The sequence below is a fragment of the Oxyura jamaicensis genome, chromosome Z (assembly GCF_011077185.1).
Source record: "Oxyura jamaicensis isolate SHBP4307 breed ruddy duck chromosome Z, BPBGC_Ojam_1.0, whole genome shotgun sequence".
Lineage (NCBI taxonomy): Eukaryota > Metazoa > Chordata > Aves > Anseriformes > Anatidae > Oxyura > Oxyura jamaicensis.
Window position 1 is genome coordinate 13,554,591 of NC_048926.1, and position 25,206 is coordinate 13,579,796.

Consider the following 25,206-nt stretch of genomic DNA (forward strand, 5'->3'; position numbering starts at 1 on the left):
CCTTCTTCTTTCAAGACTCTTTTCATAGTGGCAGACCATGCACTAGTTGTATGATCTAGCTACCCAGCTGTTAAGAGAACACCTCAAAGTGAAAAACTGACTTTTTAACCAGAAGACGCATTTCTGAAACCTATAGTCACCATGAATCAAAGTAAATAAATAAAATATCAAAATAAATATCAAAATAAACTAAATAAAAAAAGCAAAACCCAAACGTATTCCTGCTCTTTTCTTATATTTCCTGACTCCCTCTCCCTTAATTTCTTCCGTAAGTGATGGCATAAGGATGCAAACTGCATGTTCACCCATCTGTGTCCCCGTCTCAAAACAAATCCTTCAGCTCCCTGCTGCTGTTCAGGTAGTAGGGGAAGAGCAGAGGGTAGGGGAGAGAACGACTAAGATTTCAGATGGAAATACAGTCTGCACATTATGTTTGTGCAGTGCTCAGCAAAATGTGATCTGGCCTTTGTCTGGAGGTCATAGATACATACCTAAAACAACAATGCATGGGTCAAGTCCCGTTGCTCATAATCATTGATATGCAACTAGAAAGGAAAAAAGTTTGGAAAAATCCAAATCTTCCTCTTGGGGCAATGATGGGAGGAAGGAAAGCAAAGAGAACAATGCCAGACTTCCTGCTGAGAGATTATTACTCACTTATGAACTGGAACAGGACCCTGGAACTCCTATCGGCTAGAGTCAAGAGCTTGAGTTGAGCTTTCCAGATTCACGCAAAACACTGGACTAGTGAAAGCCAGTTGAGACCTGAGTGCTCAGAACAGCACTCATTCCTCTTCTGTACTGGGATATCACTAGAGATTGTTTGTGAAACTGAAAAACAAAATATCTTTCCCTCAGGGAGGTCTGCACAAAGCTCATCCCTCAGACTCTGCTTTGGGGTCCCAAGCTTACTCTGCTTTGCTAAGGAGAAACAGCAGCAGCTATTTAGCTGTTGTTGTTCTGAGGGCAGTACCTCATCAACTCTGCACTCCTGAACCCTGGCCACAGTATCACATATATGCAATTTTTGTATAGAAATGATAGCTGGCAACACGGGAGGAATAACTAGACAAAGAAAAGCATGTAGGTGGAAGAAGTACAGCCAAGTCCTGGGACCCCAAGGAAAAGTCTGGGCTGCCTGTAGAATTTACAGGAAAAAAAGACAGTACAAATATCTGGACTGGGGGCAGGATCAAGATGCAAAAAGGATTTGAACTCATCCCTAGCACATGATAAGTATTTGGCAGGCCCACAGCATGGGGAATTGCAGATGTAGTTCTCCTTAGTGAAAAACAGACTGAAGATTCAAGTTTTCTAATGTTTCTTGAAATTTTCAACTATGCATTTACTTCAGACAGGCTATTGCAATTGTGGACTCATCTTCATGTTACCTCTAACACAATGATCTCCAGACAACTTAAAATTTATATATAAGACAGCCACCAAGAGATTTTTAATGTTTTTCCACGTGTGAATCTTGACACTTATGTCATATATTCTACCACTTTGGCATGTAACATCAGGATTTTCTTCTTCCAACTATCATTTCCTTTTGGATTGGATGTGGTATGAAGAAGTCCCTTATGAAAACTCTGAGCAAGGGATAGGCGGACACACAGAGAAGTCTGAGTAAATGAGAGGATCTTCCAGCCCTTTGAAGAGAGCAAGCAGGAGATCTTGGCAAGAGAATTGTTAGCATGAAAAAAACTTTGCCAGAAACCCCTCCATTGCCTGAGTTAACATTGCCTGAAGAGAGCACCACCCAAGGACAACCGACAGGCAGATTCTTAGGAAACAACAGCATCACAAATTCCATGGGCTGCGACTGAGTCATAATTATACTTTCATCACAGTTTGGTAGTTTGCAACCAGGTATATAGACTTACTTGGTAGTGTAACAAAAGTCAGTTTGTCCGTGCCTTCTTCTAGAAGAGACATCCCATGTACAGACCATTTTACGTAAATTGTGCGTGATGCATTTTAAATTCTGGGGGTCCCCTGGAGAACCTGAAATCATATAAGAACTTCAGTGATCAACTGCAAAACAACTGCTATTGTTCTTATCTATAGCCATTATTTTTACATGTTTACTGAATACGTGTCTGACTGGTATTTTAAAACTGTTGAATGATTTTTGTATGCCTTATTACAGACAACCACAGACTGTGACAACCACACTATTTTCTAGAAGTACCCGAAATCTGGGTTTATATTTGTGTGCAATGACACAGGCAGCTGTCTCCATTCCTAGCCTAGCCTAACAAGCAGGCTTGGGGCCAATGGTAAAACCGCAAGCTTTGATGATAAACTTAATGAGTTTTTTGCTCTCCTCTGTTGTCCCACATCGAGGCCAATTAATGATAGAAGGGCAATTAATGATAATGTGTGAAATTGTCGCAGACAGCTGACATATACAGCAAGAAGGTCTCAATGCAGACATTTACACCAAGTGCATATGCAGGCTATTACAGTTATGTTGTAGAGAACTTAACACACAGTTTTGCACTGGTTTACAAAGTGTCACTGGCTGCTGGAAAGCAGACACCAGTGATACCTCCATCCTGAGAACAGTGGAGGACCACATGGGTGAAGATTTCTGAACATACATATACTAGGAAAGCAACATAATTACATGTTGTCACTACAGAGATGCAGAGAAAAAAATAATCGTTGAATTATATACACTCACCTATCTCCTGACTATGTACTAAGCTTGTTAAACATAAAATAGCTAGTGCTAAAAGACAGGGGAGGCTTGGATTCTTCCTCATTCTTGCAGTGTTTGTTTTCCAAATGGCAGCTTCAAGTAGGAATAAGCGTCATCTTCCAACAAGCTGGTCAGTTCTAAAATTAAAAACAAAAACAAATAATAATAATAATAAAAAAAAAAACTTTGAAATTCCAGAGCTGGAACTCCACAAACGCCACTTTTTGTTCCATCTATTTTTCTTCTACCGTGCTGCCCCCAGGCACAGTATTGCCTTTCCTTTCTTTTTCTGGCAAACCAACATTTTTCACTATTTTCACAGTCCCAACCACTTCCTTGAAGCATGCTTTTTCAGCAAGGCATTTCAAAGATAACCTTAGGAATCACACACATGGAAAATCCAACTGTCCACAGACCTCTGTCAGGACTATGTGATGCCAGAACAGAATAGACATGGCAGCATATTCCCCTAGAACAGTTTTTGTTTGTTTGTTTTGTTTTGTTTTTTCCAACTTAGATCATGTGTCACATTCACAAAGTGTCTTGGGTACCATGAATGCAAATATCCCCTGCTTTGGGTAAAGGTCTACGGGAACAGGTGATTTCCTCTGCTTGCTCCTCATATTGTTGCTACTCAAAGCCATCGGATGCCTGAGACACTGCAGAATCAGAGCTGATCAGCCAGGATCACAGGTTCAGGCCAGTGCTAATTAATTTCTGGAGGACAAAAAAAACAAACAAACAGCCATTTCTGTGTCCCTGGATACTTGCTGCTCTAAATATTGATCTTAAGGTAAAAAATATCTAGAATATTATGTTTAATGTGTTCTCTGAAGATTAATGGGTTGCATGTTTTCCAAAGAGAAGTTCATCAGGATCTGAGGAGCACATTCAGTTCCACCCACATACTGGCCAACATCAGGTTTTGTTCTCAAAAAGAAAACTGCAGGAAGGCTTATCTTCAAGCTCAGACAGTCCCTGAAGCATTGTTTCCCAAACCATCTGAAAGCTTCGAAAACATGAGCATCCTCTCAGAGACCCCCCCCATGTATCAAAGGGCCTTCTTGTAGTGACTGTACTGGGTCTGGCTGGGATGTTAACTTTCCCTGCAGCAGCCCATACAGTGCTGCGCTCTGCACTTGTAGCTAGAACAGCAGTGGTATCACACCGGTGTTGTGTCTGCTGCTGAGCAGTGCTGGCACAGCATCAGGACTCTCTCTGACCCTCCTAGGGGGTGGGCAAAAAGTGAGAAAGAAACATCACCAGGGCAGCTGACCTAAACCAACCAAAGGGATATTCCATACCATATGATGTCACACTCAGCAACAAAAGGTGGAAAAAGGAAGAAGAGGGGAGGGGTGGGCTCTCGTTGCGAAAACGTCTGTCCTCCTCCCGAACACCGGCTACGTGCGTTGAGGCCCTGCTTCAAGGACGTGGTCAAGCATCACTCATTTGTGGGAAGCAGAGAGTAATTTCTTTCCTCTGCACTTCCACATAGTCTTTACTTGTTTAGTTTTGTTATTCCCTTTCCCCCCTCCCTCTTCCCCTTTCCCTTTTTTCCCTTTTGTTGAATTGTTTAATTAATAATAATATTTCCTTAATTTTATATATATATATATATATATTTCCCCTCTTTAATTAAATCATCCTTATCTCAACCCGTGAGTTGTTCTTTCCTTTACTTCTTCCCCTCCTCATCTGAGGAGGGGGAGTGAGAGAGCGGTTGTGGTGTTCAGCTGCCTAGCACGGTAAAACCACCACAGTGACAAAGATCAGGAGCTGGATAATTTTCACACAGGAATACAGCCGAGCCAGTCTGTTCTACAGAACAGTTTTCTTTAACTCACATTTTGTTCAGGCTAGCTCTTTCATGTCTCAAGTGAAAAAGCACCTGACTTTGTCTTAGAAGTCTCTTCCAAAGCTAGATGTACATCACTGCCAGAATTACAAGCTTTGTCTAAAGGCTTCTGGCAATTTGAAAAGAAATCTCAGTTTAAAAAGTCCTCTGCAGTCAACAGGAGGATATTCCCTCATGCCTTCAATTTTTTTCTGTTGTTGTTGTTTTTTGAATTAATAACATATTTTTTCTTAAGAAAATCTCCCTCATGGATGAGCTAGGAATGCTACAAATGCTCCTCTGTCCCTCACCAATCTGTCTGTACTATGTTAGGAGAAACACAGCAGCACTACATCAAACAATCCAGACCTGTTCACAAATGGCCCCTTCTCTTCTTTCTCTTGGTCTGCAATAGCCACACTGAGGGAAGGGCCCAGACAGCTCACAAGCTAATAGAAATGCTATGGTAAAGGTCAACATTATATTTGGAAGGAAGAAACACCCTTAAAACTTACAAATTGTTCTATATTTACCATGTTCCCAAGTGAGTTCTTCAGAACTCACTAAAAATATATTAATTTAATCTATAAACTCCTAGACACATTAAATTCTTATTTTTATACATTCCTAAACTGTAATATCCATGCCACGCAATTTGATAAGGGCTGTATCAGGAGTGAGGATTGACAAATCCATATTCAGGTAAAGATGAATTAAGAACCTGCCAGCACTTAAAATGTAATACTCTCAGTGGAAGAAGCACCCCACTCCATTTTGGCATCTCTTCAGGGCCTCATATCATATTTGTCCATGTTACTGATGGAAATCCATGACGTGAGCTCCAGGCTTAAACTTTGCTCACAACTCTCTCACTTCAGCAGGAATATATATTTACGCAAATTACAATGTCAGTACTTAAGGTATTTAAGTACTGGCTTCAAAGGCCATTTCAGGTTTGCAGAAAAGTCCATAACCAAAACTTCAAGCTTTATATCAAAATTAGATGACAGTGTCCTGTTAGCTTGTAGAAAACAGGGACAGAATAGAAAAAAAAGGAAAGCACTGATACCACTTGAAGCAGAGAAAACTGTGGACTGTGAAGTTAATTAAACCTCAAACCACTAACTTTCTAAACACACAGCTGCACAGGACTGTGCGAAACCTGTTTGGTCATGCCAGGTTTCTGAGGTGGAGTCAGCAGCTACATGTGTGTGATTCAAGAAAATCTGCTTCTCTGACCTCTTTACTGAATAGTACCCCTACATCAGAAGTTTCAGTAGTAACATTATAACAGTGAATTACAAGAAATTTGAGTAATTTCTCCTACATCAAGCACAGTTTTAGTTTCTGTTTCAGAGTCAGATAGAGGCACCAGAGGGAACCTATGTACTTTCAGGCTAAGCATGATGAGTATCTTGTAAACCGCAATCTTTCGTAAGAAGCGCAGACTCCCTGGCTCTTGTCGTCTCATAAACATATTACAGCTTGCTGAAAAGTTGGCAATTCAAAGACTCACGTCCGATAATTAAATCCATTAGTCAGGAGAAAAGATCCCCATTTATAGGCTTGTTTTAATTATAAAGTTACAAAATAATTGGAATAATTTTAAAATAGGAAGTTCGCTTTCTTTGGATGAAAGTTTTCTTCCATCGGTTGCAGGCTAATCCAAATAAAACATGGAGGTTTTTCCTTACTCTGGAGAGTACTGAAAAGCATGTTACCGTCTAGGCAGAGGTACTGTTACGATGGCATTGGGCTGTATGAGATTTAGAGATAAAAATTTAGGACAAGAGAGCTGAGCTTTGCGAGGGGATGGCAAAACCTTGACCACGGCTGGCTGGAGCACAACAGGAGCAGATGCCCTCCACCAGAAAGAGCAACTGCAACTAAATCTTTTTTAACTGATGTCCATCTTAAAAACCACCACTGACACGATGTCCCATAACAATCTCATCTCCCTGGGCAATCCATTTGTGTCACTTCACTGGTACCATCCTTAGTATTATTCCCCATCTGCTGCACAACCATCTCTTGCTCCTTTTTAAGGACATTACTTCATCCTGCCTCCAGCAGACAAAGCACTTTTATCATCCACCTTGCAGCAGCCTTTTACGCAGGAGATGACTGACACCAGGTTTCTACTAGCTCATCCCTTAAGAACTCACTTTTTTTCACCATATACCAGTCTCAGTTTCTAGATCTCTGATCATTCCTGGAACATTTCTCTGTGGACCAAATCTGCCATATTCTCAGCTTCAAAGCGTTTCTGTCCCTTGAGGTCTCGAGCATTGTCAAGCACAATGAAAGAACTTTCCTAAGGCAAACCAATGCATAGCATGTGTTTACACAGCCCATGCCATATTTGCTTTTCTCTCAGCATTCAGACCTTGTTGACTCAATTTCAGTTTGTGATCCAGCCCCGGATACTGCTGTATAAAGCTGCCACGTAGCTGTTTATCAAGTACTTCAGACTCCAATCTCATCCTCATATGGACTGCAAACCTCCTGACTTAGCATGAGTACATTTGCACAGCAAATTCTTCTTAAAAAAATGCCTAAAAAGGTCTTTCACTTTTGAAAATTTAAAATAAAGAAAAAGCCTCCATAACTCTATGCTCAGAAATAACATTGTGTGTGAATCCAAAAAATATTTGCATGCAAATTTATGTCATACCAACAGCAAAGGCTTCAGTATATAATTGCCCATATTTAAGATCAGATGCTAAAAATAAGATTCCACAATAACTGTGCTGAAAGTTATAATATACAAACGTATTTTGACTTCTGCTCAGGGCTCTATGGTGTGGAACTGACCCTTTGTCCTTGTGGTCAGTCATTTTAAACTGCTTTTTATGCAGATAACCTAGAAGGGAACAAACAGATTCAGATTCTTAATCAAGGAAGTCAGTGGGTGATGGCTGTTACAGAATTCAATGTACGCATGCACACACATGCATGCTCACAGAGGAAGTAGCCTCACGGCAGCCAAGAGAAAATCAATGCAAACTGTGGATTTTTAAATGGCTTTTAAAGATGTTGTGATGTATATGGTGTACCTACTGGCAGGTCGGACTGATTAGCAAGAGGAAATGTACTCCTGGGTCAACGTGATGGGAAAAATATCTATGTATCACTTTCCTTCAAAATCTTGACAACTGTAATGAAAGTTACAGGTTCTGTCACATGCTGAGAAAACAAGCGTAGCACCAAGTGTCTAACAGTGACAAGCTAAGACATTCCCAGCCAGAAAAAACAGAAGATAACCAGAATATCTCCTACCGACTATATTTCCTAGTATGTATTTCTTGGTTTAACTGTTTCTGTCTATTAATTATAACATATAGCTGATCAATTGCTTGGTTCTGTTTAAAAATAATAATAAAAAGAAGTATTTTCTTAGTCAGTTGTAACAGAGGAGTTCTCCAAGTGTAGAACTTCTCCAAAGTGCTATTAAGAAACTATGGAGAAAAAAGAACAACTTTTTTTTTGTTTGTTTTCTGGCCTTCGAATGTATTTCATTGTCAAGTGCTTGGAAACCACTTTGAACACAAACAAACAAAACTGATTAAAAAAAAAAAAATCAAAAAGTCTTTCAGGCCTCCTTTCTGACAGCAGTCTGATATGCCAATTGCAACTCTCCAAATTTGGTTCAAAAATCTACGAATTGAGGATCAGTGGCCACACTTTTCATACCTATTTTTGTGGTCTACAAGCAGGTATCTAAAAAGAAAAGGTTAAAAGTCAACTTATATGAAAGTTTTAGGGAAAATGAAGGATGCTAGATGAGACCATGAAACCAGTAAAAACATACACGTTAAACATAAATCTGTACATCAGTACATTTTCTCAAGTTATATTCCTTTTTTTCTTGACAGTTAAAGGTATCATAATAATTTACCACAAAGTGGAACATGAAATGCTCTCAGAGAAAATGATCATGCAGGACAGCACCAAAAAATTGTAGAGACTGATGCTGGGCTCAATTTTCAGAGATACTGAACAGCCATCATCCCAAATACAACCAGGCAGAAACACGAATGCTAAGTATATGTCAGGACCAGAACGTCAGTGTTAGAAGAAAAGACGATTTTGCTTAGCAGGTGGAGAACATTCATTCTACTTGGCTCTGACATTTTTTATTTTTTAAATTTTTTTGTAAAGGTACTTATTTAACCTTCAAAATGAGAGAAAAAGCTCCTATATTCATATGCATTTATCAAATTACACATCCTACTATTGCCAAAAGAAACCTTCCAAAGAATTCCCCTATCCGAATATCCATGCCAGAAATACACATTTCTGGGAAACAAAGCAAATTGCCAATGCAGCTGACAGTAAAGACAATGAACACAGAAACAGAAGATGAACTGGCTTTCTTTAAAACAGCTTTAGTGACCCCACAGCCTTCGGTCTTTGACTCTTGAGATAACTAAGTAATATAAAGAAGAAAAGTAAAATTAACAAGATTTATTTGAGGGGGTTGTGCTATTTTCAATTGAGTACATTCTTCCACCTCCTTAAAAAAAATCCCAGATTTGAGACAAAAATCTCTCTTTAGCAATCTGAGTGCAGGCTTTCCCTCTCTGTTTTATAACATGGCAGCATTCCATGTTATAAAAGATTTCCACGGCATGAATCACTAAAAATGGTTTATAAATGAAGGCTGAATCCCATTTGGGAATCTGGCTTTCCCCAGTTCTAATGAATTAATTTAAAAATCTGCCATTTCTCTTTCAGAAAGCTGATAAAACAATTCAAGCTGCCTATCTGCACCAATGCACCCTCCTAATCTGCAGCTGAGGAAAAGGAAACAAGGAGTGTTAAGATACTACAGTGTTAATGTGCAGGAGTGCACAGGACCACATTTTCAGTCCTTCGAGACAAACTTTGGTGTGTTGTTGTTTCTGACAAGCACGAGTAGCAAAACTCCCTCCTCACTGTTTCCTCTGGCTGCTGAACAGCAGCAGCATCTCTAAGAGCCTGGAAAGCCTCCCCAGGATACTCCTGTCCTGCAGGGTGAGACATCAGGATGCAACACACAAACTCAGCTCAAGGACTGATGCTTTCACAAACTCATTTTGAAAGCTTCTGGTCACCAGCACCATCTGCCAAGCATTTATCTGGGCAAGAGACAGTACCAACGAAAGCAGAGGCGCACCCTGGATAGAGCAGCAAACATTCCATCTTAAACACTCTTTGGAATGACATTTTCATCTGGGGAAAGTGATGCAGGTAGACTGCACGCAGGACAGAGATGAGAAAGTGTTGAAGAAACTTGATTAAGAAATCTGTGAACAAGTACCACAATTCAAGGTTGATTTTAGGAAAATGTTCAGTACTTGTTTAACAGCACAGCACAAATATATGTACAAAAACTGAGACCCAGATCTGTTTTAAAAGGAAATGAAAATATATAAGAGAAGCAGATGTCAAATAGTATAATCATAGTAATGGTATAATCTTGAAAAGGATTTGGGAAGTACAGTAAAGACTCCTTGTTAAGAAAACAGCACACAAACACACAAGAACAAACCAGATGACTTACAGAGAGACTAGAGAAAAGCATCCCTACTGAGATATCCAGGCTGGAGAGAAGAAAGATGCATCAGTTGGGCAGAGCAATGCCCGCACTGCAATGAGATGGTTTATTTTTACCACAGCTTAAAAAGAACTTATTAGATGGCACTTGAGGGATTTTCAAACTAGATGTGTATTTTGTCCATTTTGCCTTGTGTTCTCACTGAATTATTCCTTTTTTCAGTTAATTTCTAGGCTAATTCAGGAATTGTTACCACTCCTACAGTTATCTACCATGCCTTGCCCACCATGCCTTGCCCAACACACACCATGCAAGAGTGGTCCCCAACCCAGACATTGCAACTCATGTTCCCAGTGTGCGATCTTCAGAAGAGCAAAGACACTTTGAACAGAAAATTGGATGTCTAACTCCTGGTGCTATCAATTACCACTAAGCATGTGGCTAACTACAGGTATATCCTTTACTGCTAGGAGAACACAGCACAACTCTCCAGATGGTAACTACAGAAAACAAAAACTTCTGAGGAACACAATGAACCCTAATACTGCCACAACTAGATTAAATACTTCTGGGTATATCAACAAGCCTGTTCATGATTTATTGGTGTTACGTATTACCCAAGTGTTAACACAGATTGAAGCTTATTCCCTAAGCCTTACTAGACATCACAGGAGGCATGCTAGAGAGGCTTGGATAGCAGTCCAAGGAAGGCTGACTTCACTCTGCAGCCATTTCCTCAGTGGGGTCTCTACTTCCAGAGTTTCAAAAACCTTTTAAGGACATCTTATTTTGAGACCTCACCTCCTCATTCTCAGTGAAATGAACCTGGGCAGCGTGTTCAAAGGTTATGGCAGGGATAGGAGGACAGACAAAGCATTATCAGATATGCCTGACTTCCTTAGGAAGCCAGCTCAAATTAACAAGCACAGCTTCTTCTCCCATAGAGGTGCAGATGGAAAACACCTAATCATCTGAACAAAGAACAAAGTGGAGGGGTGAAGGTTAAGGGACACTATTAGCCAAATAAGAAACTTAACCTCTAGCTATTGTGCTGCGCAGTAGAAGGAAACTGCTAGGAGTCATTTACACTTTAGTATTTTAACCCATTCAAAAATCATCTTGATACTTACTACAACTGCCAAATTAATACTGCAATAAGATGAAGGACTCAACTAATGTATTTGCGTAAATCTGATACAGCTACACACATTTCCTGATATGCTTGAATTTGGTGACCTCATGGTCACACTTCCTTGAATTCTTGTACTTCACAACGCAGCATGGAACAAGTACACTGACCAAAAGCACATAAGTCAGATTACTTCATATATATACAAAACACAGCTTACCATGAATGCCTACAGCTATCTGTTATGCCTTTTAGATACTTAATACCAGGACAAGGCATAAAAACAAATATACACATGTTTTTAGTAGTGCATAAACCTAGAATCAAATGAAATTACATAGACAAGCTTTTCCTCTTCTCTATGTTTTGCTGCATTTTAGTGATACATAACTGAAATAAAACTCAATATTCCTAAGTACTTTTCAATTTGAGGGTAATATTAGTCTCTGTGTAGTTCTCAAGACAGCATCTCTTCAGAGGAAAACTTCATTTGCCCACATTGTCAGCTGTGCTTTATTCAATGTGAGGCTAAAGGGCCAAACCACTGTCACTCAGGCTTTACAAAGAGGGATGCGGAAAAAAAAATTGCTGTTCCTTAGACAAGTCATGTTTTCTACATAATTCTGTCCCTGCTGGTTCTCTTCAGATTGTACATCCTTATGAGCTGATAAACATTAAAGAAGTTGACCTTATTAATGAAAGATTTTATTTTCCTTAATCTGGTAATGTTCAAAAACTTATTTTGAACTATATGACCTTTAATCTTCTTTCCATCACAGGAAAAGCCTATTTAGTTTAATAAGAGAACACTGATAATTATTGAAGTGATTCCAAGTGTGTTTTTTTTAAACAACCGGCAATGACCTGAGGGTTGGAATCCTTCTTTGTTTACAATGAAACCTGTGGTATTCGGATTACTTTTAAGGTACAATGAACTGAATCCAAAGAAAGTCTGGCTTCATGTGTATGAACAGAATATAAATAGATCAAATGCTGAAGTGCGGCTTTCACATTAAATATATTGAGAATAATGAGCAACAGTTATGCAATATCCTTTTAGTGTGAATGTAAGTATTGAGAGTCACTTACGAGAAATAAATTGATTTTTTAGTAATCGAGGGAATGAGTGATTCCTGAAACTATAGATCTGTATTTTCTGATAAATTCACATTGTATTAATCATTCTTGTGTTTTTAAAAGCTTTCATGTCCTGCTACATTTCCACTCTGAATAAGACGCATTTCATGAAGGCATAGTGCAGGATGTTATCAGATGTAGGCTTTGCTTGCAATGGGTTGACCGAATGCTTTCTTCTCTGCTCCACTGCACTCCTAAGCTGGTGTTCAACTGCTGCCGTTCCCCTTCCAGCCCCTCCAAAGATGGAAGATCTACAGTAGATCATGACACCATGAGAACAAGCTTGTCCATGTGTAATCACATATTAGTTGGCATTTATTTGAGAGTTCTTGTTCTTTCACATACTGTTTTAGTTGTACCTTATTTCCCTCCAGCTTCTCACTTACGCATACGCATACATATCCTCCTTTAATGGCAGCCAAGTGTACAAATTAATCTTAAGTACTCAGAAACACAAATATTGACTTCTACAGTTGAAATACATAAGAGCCAGTCTCCTTCCTAAATAACTTTTGTAGGTCCCAAGAGAGACCACTGCCACACTATAAAGAATAAATATTAACTCCTACACTTATGCACACATACACAGGCACACGGTTACTGGAAATTGAGACTGCAGGCCAGCTCACTCTTTCATGGTACTGGTACTCTCTTATTCCCTTGATGATCACAATCTTCATTGCAGACATGGACCCAGAAGACATGGAGAGACATCAAATCCAGCTGTCTGAAGCTAATGCTGCTCGCCTTTGTCCACTCAACTCCTCTCACAAAGGTCTCCAGCCCTTGCAGTCACCTGCAAGGGACCTATTTGTGGATCAGTTCTTACAGCAGCACAGCTGGCAACCTGGTGCATCAAAATAAACCAATTCATTTCTGTTATCCTTTCTACCCCTCTTACAAACTCTGACACCCTGAAAATAGAGACACTGACAGCAATCTAGTTTTGGCATACGCTCCATGTTATCCACAGCTCTAAAAACAAGCAACACTTTCTCAACTGAATGCTATATGAAATCACTGGTTGCAATGGCAAAGAAACAAGATGCAGTTATTTTACAATTATATTCACATGTGATTTTCCATTTCAAATAATTTAGGCTGAATATTTGGTTTAGGCAGAACATTGTTTTAAAACAAAACATATAAGAAGTTCAAGTTTTGTTTTCCATTTCTACATGACTTCAAATCCGATTCAAACATAGACTGAGATGTCTCAGTCCATGAGAGTGAAAAAGATGCTAAAAATTCTCAAATTTGTTTTGAATACTCCAAGTGGGAAGCTTACATCTTGTCTGTTGATTGAATTAACCAAACTTAGAAAGCTTAATGACTTTGAATGACAAGTATAAATTAGCAGCTCCTTATCTGTTTCATGGAGTGTCTCATAATGGAAAAGACTGCTATAAAGTACTTTGCAGGGAGATCAAACAGTTGAGCAAACTGCAACATTAAAATAATACTCAGCAAAAGGAACAAAACAAGGAAGACTCAGACATTTTAAAGTAATAGGTAAAATAGCTAGGACCCATACATATTATTTTTTATTAGTGTAAAACAGAGCAATGCTATTCTGTCATTCCTTTTAGAACTCAGCAAAAGCAGTAAATTGAATCCCTGTCAATAACACATCAGCAAGTGCTGAGACAGCAGCCTCTGTAAGGCTAATGGTGTTGCACCTAATTTAAAAATGAGAGCAGCTCACAGAAAATTGAGACTGCTACTAATAGGACATAGTGAGTCAGTTCCCCAAGTTCTTCCTCAATCCTCCCTTGAAAGCAAGATTATTCTGCTGAAGATTTATTATTTTTTTCTTTTCTCAAGGGTGAGTTTACAGAAAAAAAGGGCTGTTCGGAGAGAAAAACAACCTTGGATTATACACATGCAAGTCATCCAACTTTGCTGTCTTTGTTTAACAGGGTTCTTCCTTCCTGCTATTATTAGTAAATCTTACGGTTTACTTCTCCTAGTATTGAGCTGGCAGATGATGTACAAAAGAAGAAGGATTTCTTGCTTATTAGATTCTGTCTCCCATAAATCCCGGGTACCTATACGCTGGCATGGAAAATCCCTTCCCGTGGAAGGTTCTTCATCCCATTTTTCATGCATTGTTGCTGGTATGTTTAACTTTTTTGTCTCACAACTCAGCAATGAAACAGCTATTGTTCCTAAACTGCTGAGCAAGTCCAACTGTGGGAACGAGAGACGTGCAACAATTCTCAGTGGTCTCACTAGTGGCTGCAGAGTGAGATGTCAGGGCACGGGGTGGAGAAGGTGGGGGCATGGGGAAACCTAATTCTGCAGAAAAGATGGACTTAATGGGACAAGTAACACTTTAGTGCAGTTGTAAGGATGGTATGTTCTACGCCAGTGCATTTTTACTTTCTATTCCAGACTTTTATTCCTTAGGATAATATCTGCTCTTTAAGCATTTAATCAGATATATAGTACATGACTCACAAGGCCAAGCCTGTTCTTAAAAGCTTACTGTCTAAACCAAGGGACCTGTAAAACCACTAACATAAATTTTATTGTGTGAAACATCAATATCTCACTTCTGTTTTCCCCTTTTGTGAAATCCTCTTCTGAAAAGCTTCTGACAATCCCACCAGAAAGCAAGTCATTAGAATTCACATACCATTTAAACGTACCACTACCTCAAACATCTTTGGAGAGTACTCTGCTTTTCCCAGTTCTGCAGTCTTCTATACTAAAGAGCCATAAACTGGATCTCTACCAGGATTACATTTGCTAAATATATTTAAATGACAATGCATATGCCTCAGGGGTATAAATATTTGACTTTAGAATAATATATACAGAAAGTCTTTGTGAGCAACAGCAGAAGAGATTAAAAAGATCAGAGGTCCATATACATACCAGGAATGTACATGACAAGTATTTTTTTTCGAAATAAAAAAATTAAAAAGCTCCCAGTCAACTGTCATTAAAGATGGTAAAAACTGATGCATGTTTACCAACACCTGTTAAATACTTATTAAAGTACCAGTTCTTCAAATATTTGGGTTTAGAACGCAGCAGCTTTTTACTCCAGTTCCATGAACAGTTAAATGCTATCAGAAATCACCTGTGCCCTCTGATGAGAAGGCATTTCAAAGCCATGAAGCACTACTTGTGACTGTGCAGATAACTGCTGACTGATGCAAGAAAACAAACCTCAGTAACCACATACATACACATATTGCTCCCGAATATGACTAATTTGATCTTATGAGTAAAGCTATGCATACACTTACATTTGCACTGCTGGCAGGAGCCCAGCTGCAGGAGCACGTGGCAGGCTCGGTCCTTACTCGTCAGTGCAGGAGAGCCGAATGCTGAAGCTGGCAGTCATGTTAGGCACCTGAAGTTAAAAGATTCATACGTGAATCAGTGGGGAAAAAAGCTACACAAGAGGTTCGCTCACAAAAAACCTGGAATGAAAAATACACCTTCTGTGTCTACTTGTGAGGAGAGAAAAATTAACACTATTTCGCACAAAGCCTGTTAATGACCTAATTCTGAAGGTAGCTATTGTAACGCGGAGGGCTTGCTTCCATAGTTGTCTGCAACAATCATTGTCCAAGCTCATCTATAACACAGAGCTACCTACCAATTAGCCAGCAAGTAGACAGCAGGGCAAAAGGGTAAAATAAAAGAACCTAATGTTTTAAAGGATATGTTCTTTGCATATTAACACCAGCTGCACTGCTTATTAGTTGAGACATGGGGAAGCAACTGGAAAACATTCAATTTTCAGAATACCAGTTATCACAGACCAAGCAAACCTACATAAAGCTACAGACAATAAAAATGCTCAGAACTTAGTCAGTGTGGATGAATTTACCTTATAGAAGCATTCGATCTAACAACACAAGAGAAATACTAAACATTCATTAGCAGTGGAAATGGTCTAATCCAGAACAGAGTCAATTTATACCCAGAATGAAATGGTTACATAGAACAGTCTGGGTCCGGAGATAATCTGTTGCTGCAAAGCCTGAAACAAAGCAACTATTTAGTTTAATGAGGTTACTTGATCACAGTTCTGAATTACCTACAAAGAAAAAAGATTTAAACATAGCCCATGATATATGAGGTCCAAAAGACAATGCCATGTAGCAGACCTTCACTGGAAAGTGCATATATTTAAAAATAAAGTTAATTAAATGTTGGCAAAGCCCCTCAAGAATGGGATGAACTGCTTGAAATCTTAAAGATAAAATTGGATGCATTCCCGAAAAAATTCTAACCACGAGCTCAGCATAGTTATTCTCAGGTTCACAGTAAACCATCAGCCTATATTAGCACAAAAATCCCATAGATCTTATAACTGTTCTTTGAGGACAATATACAGTGGACAAACTATCAGTTTTGAGGTAAGATATAAAATACGGGTTGCATGGCAGGTTGCTTGGTACACATCCAGGCTGATCCTGTCACTTGAAACACACAGCAACATTGGGTCTAAAATATCTTCTTTTGAAAAATTCCTAGCATTTCAGAGAAGAACAGGCCAATCACATTCAATTTGGAGGAGACAGCTGTTCTATATTGGGAATTGTGACAATGCTATTCCAGCAGATGAATTATGAGTTACGTGCCTGGAGACCTGTATACTGAAGGCTTCTCATAGCCATGACCTTTGCAGGAGTATGGAGCAAGGGTAAGGAGGGGAAAAGGAAGAGGAACAGGTCGACTCTAGGGAACAGATATTATTATCCTCAGACCCAGCAGAAATCTTAACAGAAATAAAAGAAAAAGAGTAGGACTATTATGTGCATCACACACACAGTTCTTTGGTGCTTGTTAAAACTAGCTCAAGACAACACTGAATTCTGCAATGTACATAAATCACGCTTCTGTTTTGCCTTCTCTCTCTCTGTCCCCTACCTAGGATTAAACATTAAAAGCTTATCTCCTTAGTTTTAGCTCCAGAGAAACTGTAAAACCTCAGAGGTCAAATCCTTCTTTTGCTGCAAGTGCCAAACTTGATCCAAAACATGAAAGACTGTGAAAATTAGTTGTAGCTGGAATACGTAAAACTTACATTCACCTTTGTGCTTCAGAGTGTGCAGGAGCCCAACCTGTAATACTGACCGCTTTAATTTTCTGCTGAAGTTCATTTGATTTAAGCAGCATTTTTGCCCTGCAGTATCATTAAGACCAATTATTTGAGAGAGATTTTGTAGCTCTGTCCTCGCTGATTTTCTAGTTAACTGAGGCCATGAGATCACCCAGTTCAAGAAGGGCAAATCCATGGACAGCCACACAAACAGGGTTACATCCTGTGATGAGCAGCAGAGCAGTCTTGGCACAAGATCTGGGTGATGGCCTCAGCCCTGATCTAAAAGGAATGAGGGCTGCCAGGCTAAGGCAAATATCACCAGACAGCCCCAAAAGGCAGCTGCTTGCCCTGTGCAGAGCAGAGGCATGCTTCTTCTCCCACTCGCCAAAATCTGCCTGTCCTCTCAGCTCTCCAAGACACGTGGGATGTGCAGTGGGCTTCTCAAACGTGAACGTAATTTGAAATACAGCTTGTGAAGCAGCTATCAGCATCAGAGATGTGCAAACCACACTGGTGGACAGCAGGACAGATCACGCCTGGCCTCACCAGTGTGGATTGGCTTGCCTTTGCATTGCTTGGGCCTAGCATGTCTGCGTCTGGACAAGACAAGGCCTCCTCACTGCAAGCGGCCCAGGCCAGCCTCTGGCTCCAATCCATCTTTCTGCGTGCTGCTCAGTTCAAAGCTCTTGAAATAAAGATGAAGTAGTTTCCAAAGCTTTAGGGTGAAGTGTACTGCATGCCCAAGGGTGCAAGTGAGGGGCATTTGAGGGCATAAAACCATCTGGGAAAGAGCTGGCTTGCTCTGCTCACTGTGCTAGCCAAGCTTGCCACAGGTCATAAGTACACCATCCAGAATAAATGTTTAACCATGCTACTCAGTCAAATGAGCCTGCACTTCCTCTTGGAGGGAACCAATTGATTTATTCATGGAGCAAAACTAGCATAGATGGATGGCTGAGGCCCAGAAGTACAACACAGAGCATGTCCAAGCCAGATCAACAATGCGAACCGTCTTCGACCACCTCTATAAATTGCACTTTTATTACGCCTTTAAGCAACTTGTGTAATAATGACAAAATTATGCAAGCGTAAGAAACTTTACAGCATGATTTTCAAATGGTGTTCATCATCTATACATATAGTACAAATACATTGCTTTATATAAATTTAATGATTATGCACTACAAAATACCAGGCCACCTAGATACAAAGGTATCGCCTGTGCAGCTACAGGTATACAGCAAGCACAGACATATACCTCTATTTTAGGAATATAGCTACATATGTACAAAAGAAAGTGGTTTTGACTGCAAAGCTGTTCAAACTGCAGTAAGTTATACTGGCAGACAACACTGGTATAATGTTGCTCATCAGTATAGAAACTTCAAAACAGCCACAACCTAACTAAAAACCCACACTAATTCTCTAATCAATGCCACCACATCAGTGAAACTTTTTGGCTGGCCTGGAAGATGCCAAAGCATAAAAAACACCCAAGGAAAGTCCTCCTTCAGCAACTTAAGTCTTCAGGTGGCCAAGGCTGGCTGAAATGCTGCACTCTGGTTTTGCAGGAAGCAGCCCCTCAGTCCCAGGGATTACAGGAGAGAAGGGAGACTCTGCTCCCCGACACAGGTAGCCAAGAGATGGGGGAGCCATCCTGGCCTAACGCGCTCCCCGCAAACCAAGCTGGCAACACAGCTGCTGGCTGTGCTGTGGGACTGGTTTCTGGCACAGTAGGAAGCGAGGCAGAAGGAGCAGGGAATTGCTACAGTGCCGTCCTTGTTTCCATGACACGTGCTTTTATAACTTGTGCTCCCTGAGGTAAAAGGCATAATTTGGACTCGGCAGCTGACAACTCAGCAGTTCTCTGCCTGTGGGATAAGGGAAGGCTGCTTGTGTTGTAGCAACGCTCTTTGACTTCGCGCCAGTGCCAGCCCCAGACGGTGCATGGAAAGAAGGGGAGACATATGCCCTTCAAAACCTTACACCCTGACCAACATTCATACCGACGGGCTGGGAGTTATTTTTAGCTGAAGCACTTTCTCCCTGCCGTGAAACCCGCTACTAGGAGTGACTCGAGAGTGAGAAGCAGGGACGACAGATGACAGCCAAGTGGCAAAAGCCCTTGCTAAGAGCTTCTGGTTCTTGCAGGAAGGGCAAGGACTGTGCGGACACACAACTGGAGAGCTCTCACGGTCTGGAAATCTAGAAATTACACATTTTCCAGGGGACTGGAGGACAGCAATGATCAGCAATAAAGCCACTACAGAAAAGAGTCCCTGGGTATCCTTACTGTCAGTTTGGTACTGCTAGATATCATTAATTCTAATTAATGCTTGTTGGTTTCCAAGTCAGAAAGCAAAGCAGACAAGAAACAGGGGAAGCTTAGTGTCTGCAGGTTGTTTGTATCCCAGCTGTCCCTCCACCACACAATGGTGGGTAAGAAAGTTGCTCTGGCCGTTTAGGAATTTATATCGCCCCATCACTGCTACGGTAATGACTCTGGAAGATATCCACAGGATTCTGGAAGAGATACCTGCAGACATTTAGGCACCTATAAAACTAGAGCTTTTGATGCTTAAACTAAAACAAACATGTTCCAAAATCCCATTTAGCTGCAGCTAAGTATTAGTGGCAAAAAAAAAAAAGAAAAAAAAAATAAAAAAATAGAGGGAGGGAGAGGTGATGACTAATTTTGTAAGCACCAGGATGCAGGGCTGCAGATGGTCTCTCATTTGATAGGTCCACAACACCTGCCTAACATATAATGCTCAAGATTCACAAAGCAAGTATTCCCTCACCTGTGCCTGCCAGTGAAACGTGCACAGAACGCATCACATATAGCCCCAGCACAGGGCTCCTCAAATGAAAGCAGAAGCCATCACTTTTGCTTAAAGATGTGGTCAGAAAAAGAAAGCAGTAGTGATGCTGCCCTTGTGGAGGCAGGCCAGTGACTTCAGCCCATGCTGGGGTGTGGGAAATGTCTGTGACCATGCTGAAGACAAGCATATGAGTCGGGATGGAGATTTCTGAAGCCTTTCTGCAGATGGCATTTCTCTCAACAGCTCTGAGCATCTACTGACTCAGAATAGGACTCACTCCATGTCCTTGTGAGAGGGACTGAGGGACCACAGGCTCCAGGCCCTGGTCCCAAGGATTATTTATAGTTTTTACATTAAGCTGTTTATGGAATGAAGTTTATCAACCAGCCTTGGAGCACAGAGAACAATCACCTCTCAAGCTGTATTTAGAATAAAGTAGTTTATTTTTCTTATTTTTAGACAGAAATTAGATGACCAATAGCCAAAATGGATTCATAACTAAATCTCAGAGAAAAAGACACACTGAAACAGAACAAAACAACAACAAAAAAAAAAAACATTCCAATTAATTCCAGATAGTTTTGTTAACAGTAGAAAAACTGATTCTGTACCTGTTCTCCATATCTCCGTGCATGTGGATCAACATCTAAGCCAGAGAAAGACCAAGTATCTGGTCTGACTTTCCAAACCTTTCACTTAATTAAGTATCTTTAAACCTTCCTCATCAAACCTTTCCCTCCAGTGCTAAATAACATCCCTCCGCTTGAGTCATCTCTGTATTTCAACATCGATCTCAGTACAAGATCTCAGTATCTCTATTATAACCATGCCCTAGATCAATTTGTATTATTGAAAATGGAACAAAACCAATTCCAAGAAATTTCTGATTTATTTTTTCTGTTCTCCCTTCCATTATACAACAGCCGCCATTCAACAGCTCTAATAAGCTCATTACAAGGTAATACAAACTGTCATTTAAAAATGTACAAGATCATTTTTGTTTTCATCTAGAAAACATATCAACACTCGATGGGTTACACAACAGGAACTGCTGAATTTAGCATCCTCTGTATTCCTCTGAGCACTAGGACACAGCACAACTGGAGAGGAACTTCATTTACCTGATCACATCATCTGTAGAGTCATCTGCAGAAAAACATAATCCATCTGCATCAGCCTTGTGATGTGCTGCACACTGCAAGATAGAGTCAGCACTTATAAAAATCTCTATTGCCAGACACTTTCTTCTTGAGGTACCATTTCATCTTGCAGGGAGAATTCTTACTAACACACACCTAGCCTTGTGTTTAAATACATCTTCTCACGTGGCACAAAACCAGCTGCCAGACACCCAGTGGATGAAACAACACATGCTCTAACAGAGCTGCTCCAGGCTGATTGCACAGGCTCTGCTTTAGCATTACTTATGGAGATTTATACATTCAGGTGATTTTTTGGATGTTTACTAAAGCTCTTAGAGTAAGTCTGAGCAGCACGTGATGTTGACACAGATGTGACCTTATAGCAACAGACAGTAACTCATCAAGCGCTTGAAAAATAAAGCCCTATGACTTCTGTGCTGAGGTAGCAGTAGCAGCTTTACCACCTGTGAAAATAAGTTTCTCTTTCTTGGAGAGCATCTCCACCCATAAGGCTGTTCCTGCATATTCCACAGACTTTGGCAAGTCTACACGAATGCCCTCACTTAAAGGTTATGTCTCACCCTTTCCTCAGCTCACCTGTAAAAGGATTTTGCACAATCTAACTCCTCGATAGGGCTTGCCACTGGTTGTTCTAAGTGACTGAAATGGTATGTTTGGAGAGTGCACAATGGAAACTCTTATCACTTAATAACACTGATAAAAGTTTAAATAGGTGAAACAGTGATAAGATGAAAGGATGTGTATACTAAATAAACAGAAAGCAAAACCAAACAAAATCTGGTCACCTACTGACTATCTGAAAGCTATACTCTAAACCAGCTCCAAATTGGTGATTTTTAAGCCTTTGATTTGTGGATTTCTACAACATTCTCCAGTTTAGATACAGATCCCAGCAGACTTGCAGCCTCCCGACACTAGACTTCCCTAGTAGCCTGAGCAGACCTCTCAGAAGAAACCTGTAGACGCCTATCCAACTAATGACTGGCATCTGATGCTCAGCAACAGCAACTAGCTGCAGATAGGACACCATTCACTCTGTGGATCCACTCCCTGCATTTGCTGCTGCCTTTCCCACATCCTAACCCTTCACCTCACTAAACATTGTTTTTATTTTGATCTTGATACATATCAAGGGCCCAGTCCTGGAGACTTTTATGTGCTTGCTTACCTTTACTACCAAAAGCGTCCAGAAATCAATGCTCATCTTTGTCACCAAAACCATACAGCACACAGTGGTTGAGAAGTTAAGGACAAGCACAGGCTTTCTGCAGACCGACCAGCTCATGCATTTTTCCTTACAGGATGTGCAAAGCTTTATTTATAAAGCACATGTGCACCGACGGAACAACACTAAACAACATACTGTCTCAGCTGGCGTTGCCACATTACCATTTGAGAGGGAACGTGGCATGACATGGACCTTAATCTTCCCACAGCCACTAAAACCTGCTAAGTCTGATTAACGGTCTGGGTTCATGCTACACGATAAAGGTTTAATAAGAATTTAAAGAATTCTTTTATAGTAAGGAAAAAAAGCAGAACAGACTCCCAGGTGAGATGTCACAGACAAGTCACATTGCCTTAAGTAACAAGCTGGACTTCAAACACAACAGAAAGCCACCCAGTACCTGTGATTCCACAACAGAATTTGACAGGACACAGCCAAGTTGGTTGTGGAAAATGAATATACGATGGCTTTTGCAACAGAGATTTTAAATTTTAAAATCTGAACAAGAGAATTCAAATGATAATTCCTACACAATAGCCATAGGCAGGCTCTCCCTAGCGCTAGGTGATTACAATATTTATCTGCAGCTTGACTCCCATTTATAGCAAAGTCCCCAGGCATTCACAGATTATGACTGAAAAACAGAAAAACCACCTATATCACCAGTTCCTGCCGAAGCAACCCCACAGCATGCCAACACAATATGCCCAGCTCAAATTTACTTACACACCGAACCTCAACAGGAGAACGACTCCCCCTCCAGAACCACCTTGGCGGCTCAGAGAGATCTTTTTTAAACCCCAGCCTCTAAATCCGTCAGAAGTTCAACCCCTTAAAATAGACACAGCAAGCTGCCACCGTGCCCCAGTGCAGCCGGCGTGTGGTGAGGCGCGCAGCACGGCCGGATGCTCTCCAGCCGCAGGGAGGGCTCCAGACTCCCCTCCCAAGGTCCCTATTACATAGATACATACATATATATATATATACACATATATGTGTGTGTGTGTATGTCTGTATATATATATCTGTGTTTATATATGTGTGGATATCTGTGTGTAGATATATCTGTGTATATATGTGTGTGTATATATGAGTGTATATGTGTATAGATGTGTGTGTGTGTATATCTGTGTGTATATATATATATATATATATATGGAAGGGTGTTAGTTCCAAAGTATGTGTGTATATATGTATGTATATATGTATGTGTGTATATATATGTGTATATATATATATGTGAGTATATATATATAATGTGTGTGTGTATATTTGTGTGTGTATATATTGGTGTGTGTATATGTATGTGTGTGTGTATATGTGTGTGTATATATATATATATATATATGGAAGGGTGTTAGTTCCAAAGCCAACCAAATAAATGAACCCTCACGCCGAGGAGAGGCACGCACACTTACCACGGCTCCGTGCTCGCTCCGACCAACCTGCCGCACAGCCGCTCTTTAAGCCCCGGTCAGCGGCGGAGCGGAGCCGCCGCTTTCGCCGCCGTCCCCCCGGAGGAGGCAGCGCCCGACCCCCGCCGCGCCCCCACCTGCGCCCGGTCCGTGCCGAGCCCCCGGGGCTGCCGTGCCCCCTTTGCCCGCTCACCCGCCGCCGCCTCGCCCTGCCCTGCCCGGCCGCCGCCTCATGCCGCGGGGCTGCCCGGCGGCGCGGTCCCGGGCGGCCCAGCTCCGGCGGGCAGTAGTGCGCAGCGCCGACAGGAAGGAGGGAGGGAGGGAAGCGGGGAGGGAGAGAGGGAGGGAGCGATGGAGGCAGGCGGCGGGCAGAGGGAGGAGAGGGCCTGGCGGGCTGCCCGCGGGAGGAGCCTCGGCCGCGCACCGCCCGGCGCCGCGGCAGCCCGGGATGGCGACGGCACCCCCGGGGACGGCGCCCCCCGGGCCCAGCACGACGCCGCCGCCGCGGGGCTGAGGGGCGGCCGCGGGCCCTGAGGCGAGCTCAGCGCCGTGTCCTGGTCGCTGCGCGCCCGCTGGGGATGCTTGGGAGGCCGGTGGTTTTCGCCGGGTCCCCGGCGGGATGTTGGGAGCGGGCTGCGGGGGCTGGTGGAGTCACGGGTCTGGCCTGATCGCCCCCGGTCCCCGCCGGGACGAGGCCGAACGCCCGGCTAAGGAAAGGGCTTTGGATGTCCCCGGCACCGCCAGCCCTCCGGGGCTCGAAGCGGTGGGCCCAGGGCACGGAGTGCGGGAGGTGCTCGACTGTTTTTATCTTGTGTTTGCCTATGGTCTTTGAGGTCTGGGGCTTGGCCTCCGACATTTCTTTGAAGCCACAACAGTTACGTGCCAGCCTCTCTTTTAAATTAAACTTGAAATCCTCACAATCCCACAGTCTCAAGAGTCAGGCAATTAAAAAAATATATACCACGAGGCCCATAAAATCAGAAGAGTTGGCAGGCCTGTGGCTCCTCTTTTGTTCCCCAGTAAACCACAGCAAGACCAGGAGAAAAAGTAAATGTTAAGTTTTCCCTGCATTTTTCTGCCTACATTTTCCTGCAGAAGGTTTTCCAGGTTGCTGTAGATTGTTTTTCTCAGAACGTAGGTGATAAAGGACTGTGTATGCTT

General features: G+C 41.5%; 1 protein-coding gene across 2 annotated transcripts in view; it reads right to left on the reverse strand.

Annotated features, from left to right (window-relative positions):
* The window catches only part of LIFR (LIF receptor subunit alpha), a 50,680-nt gene extending 26,316 nt beyond the window's left edge, over positions 1-24,364 (reverse strand). Inside the window, exons 1-4 of one of the 2 annotated variants that reach the window (XM_035310594.1) lie at positions 24,239-24,364; positions 15,607-15,713; positions 2,690-2,844; positions 1,887-2,007 (exon numbers count right to left, since the gene is read on the reverse strand). In XM_035310594.1, the coding sequence (XP_035166485.1) occupies positions 1,887-2,007; positions 2,690-2,771 (203 nt within the window). In that variant the 5' untranslated portion in view covers positions 2,772-2,844; positions 15,607-15,713; positions 24,239-24,364. Of the gene's footprint in view, positions 1-1,886; positions 2,008-2,689; positions 2,845-15,606; positions 15,714-24,048; positions 24,204-24,238 lie in introns of those variants that run through there. The other variant, XM_035310593.1, reaches the window with a different exon arrangement.
* Between the last annotated feature and the right edge of the window lie 842 nt (positions 24,365-25,206).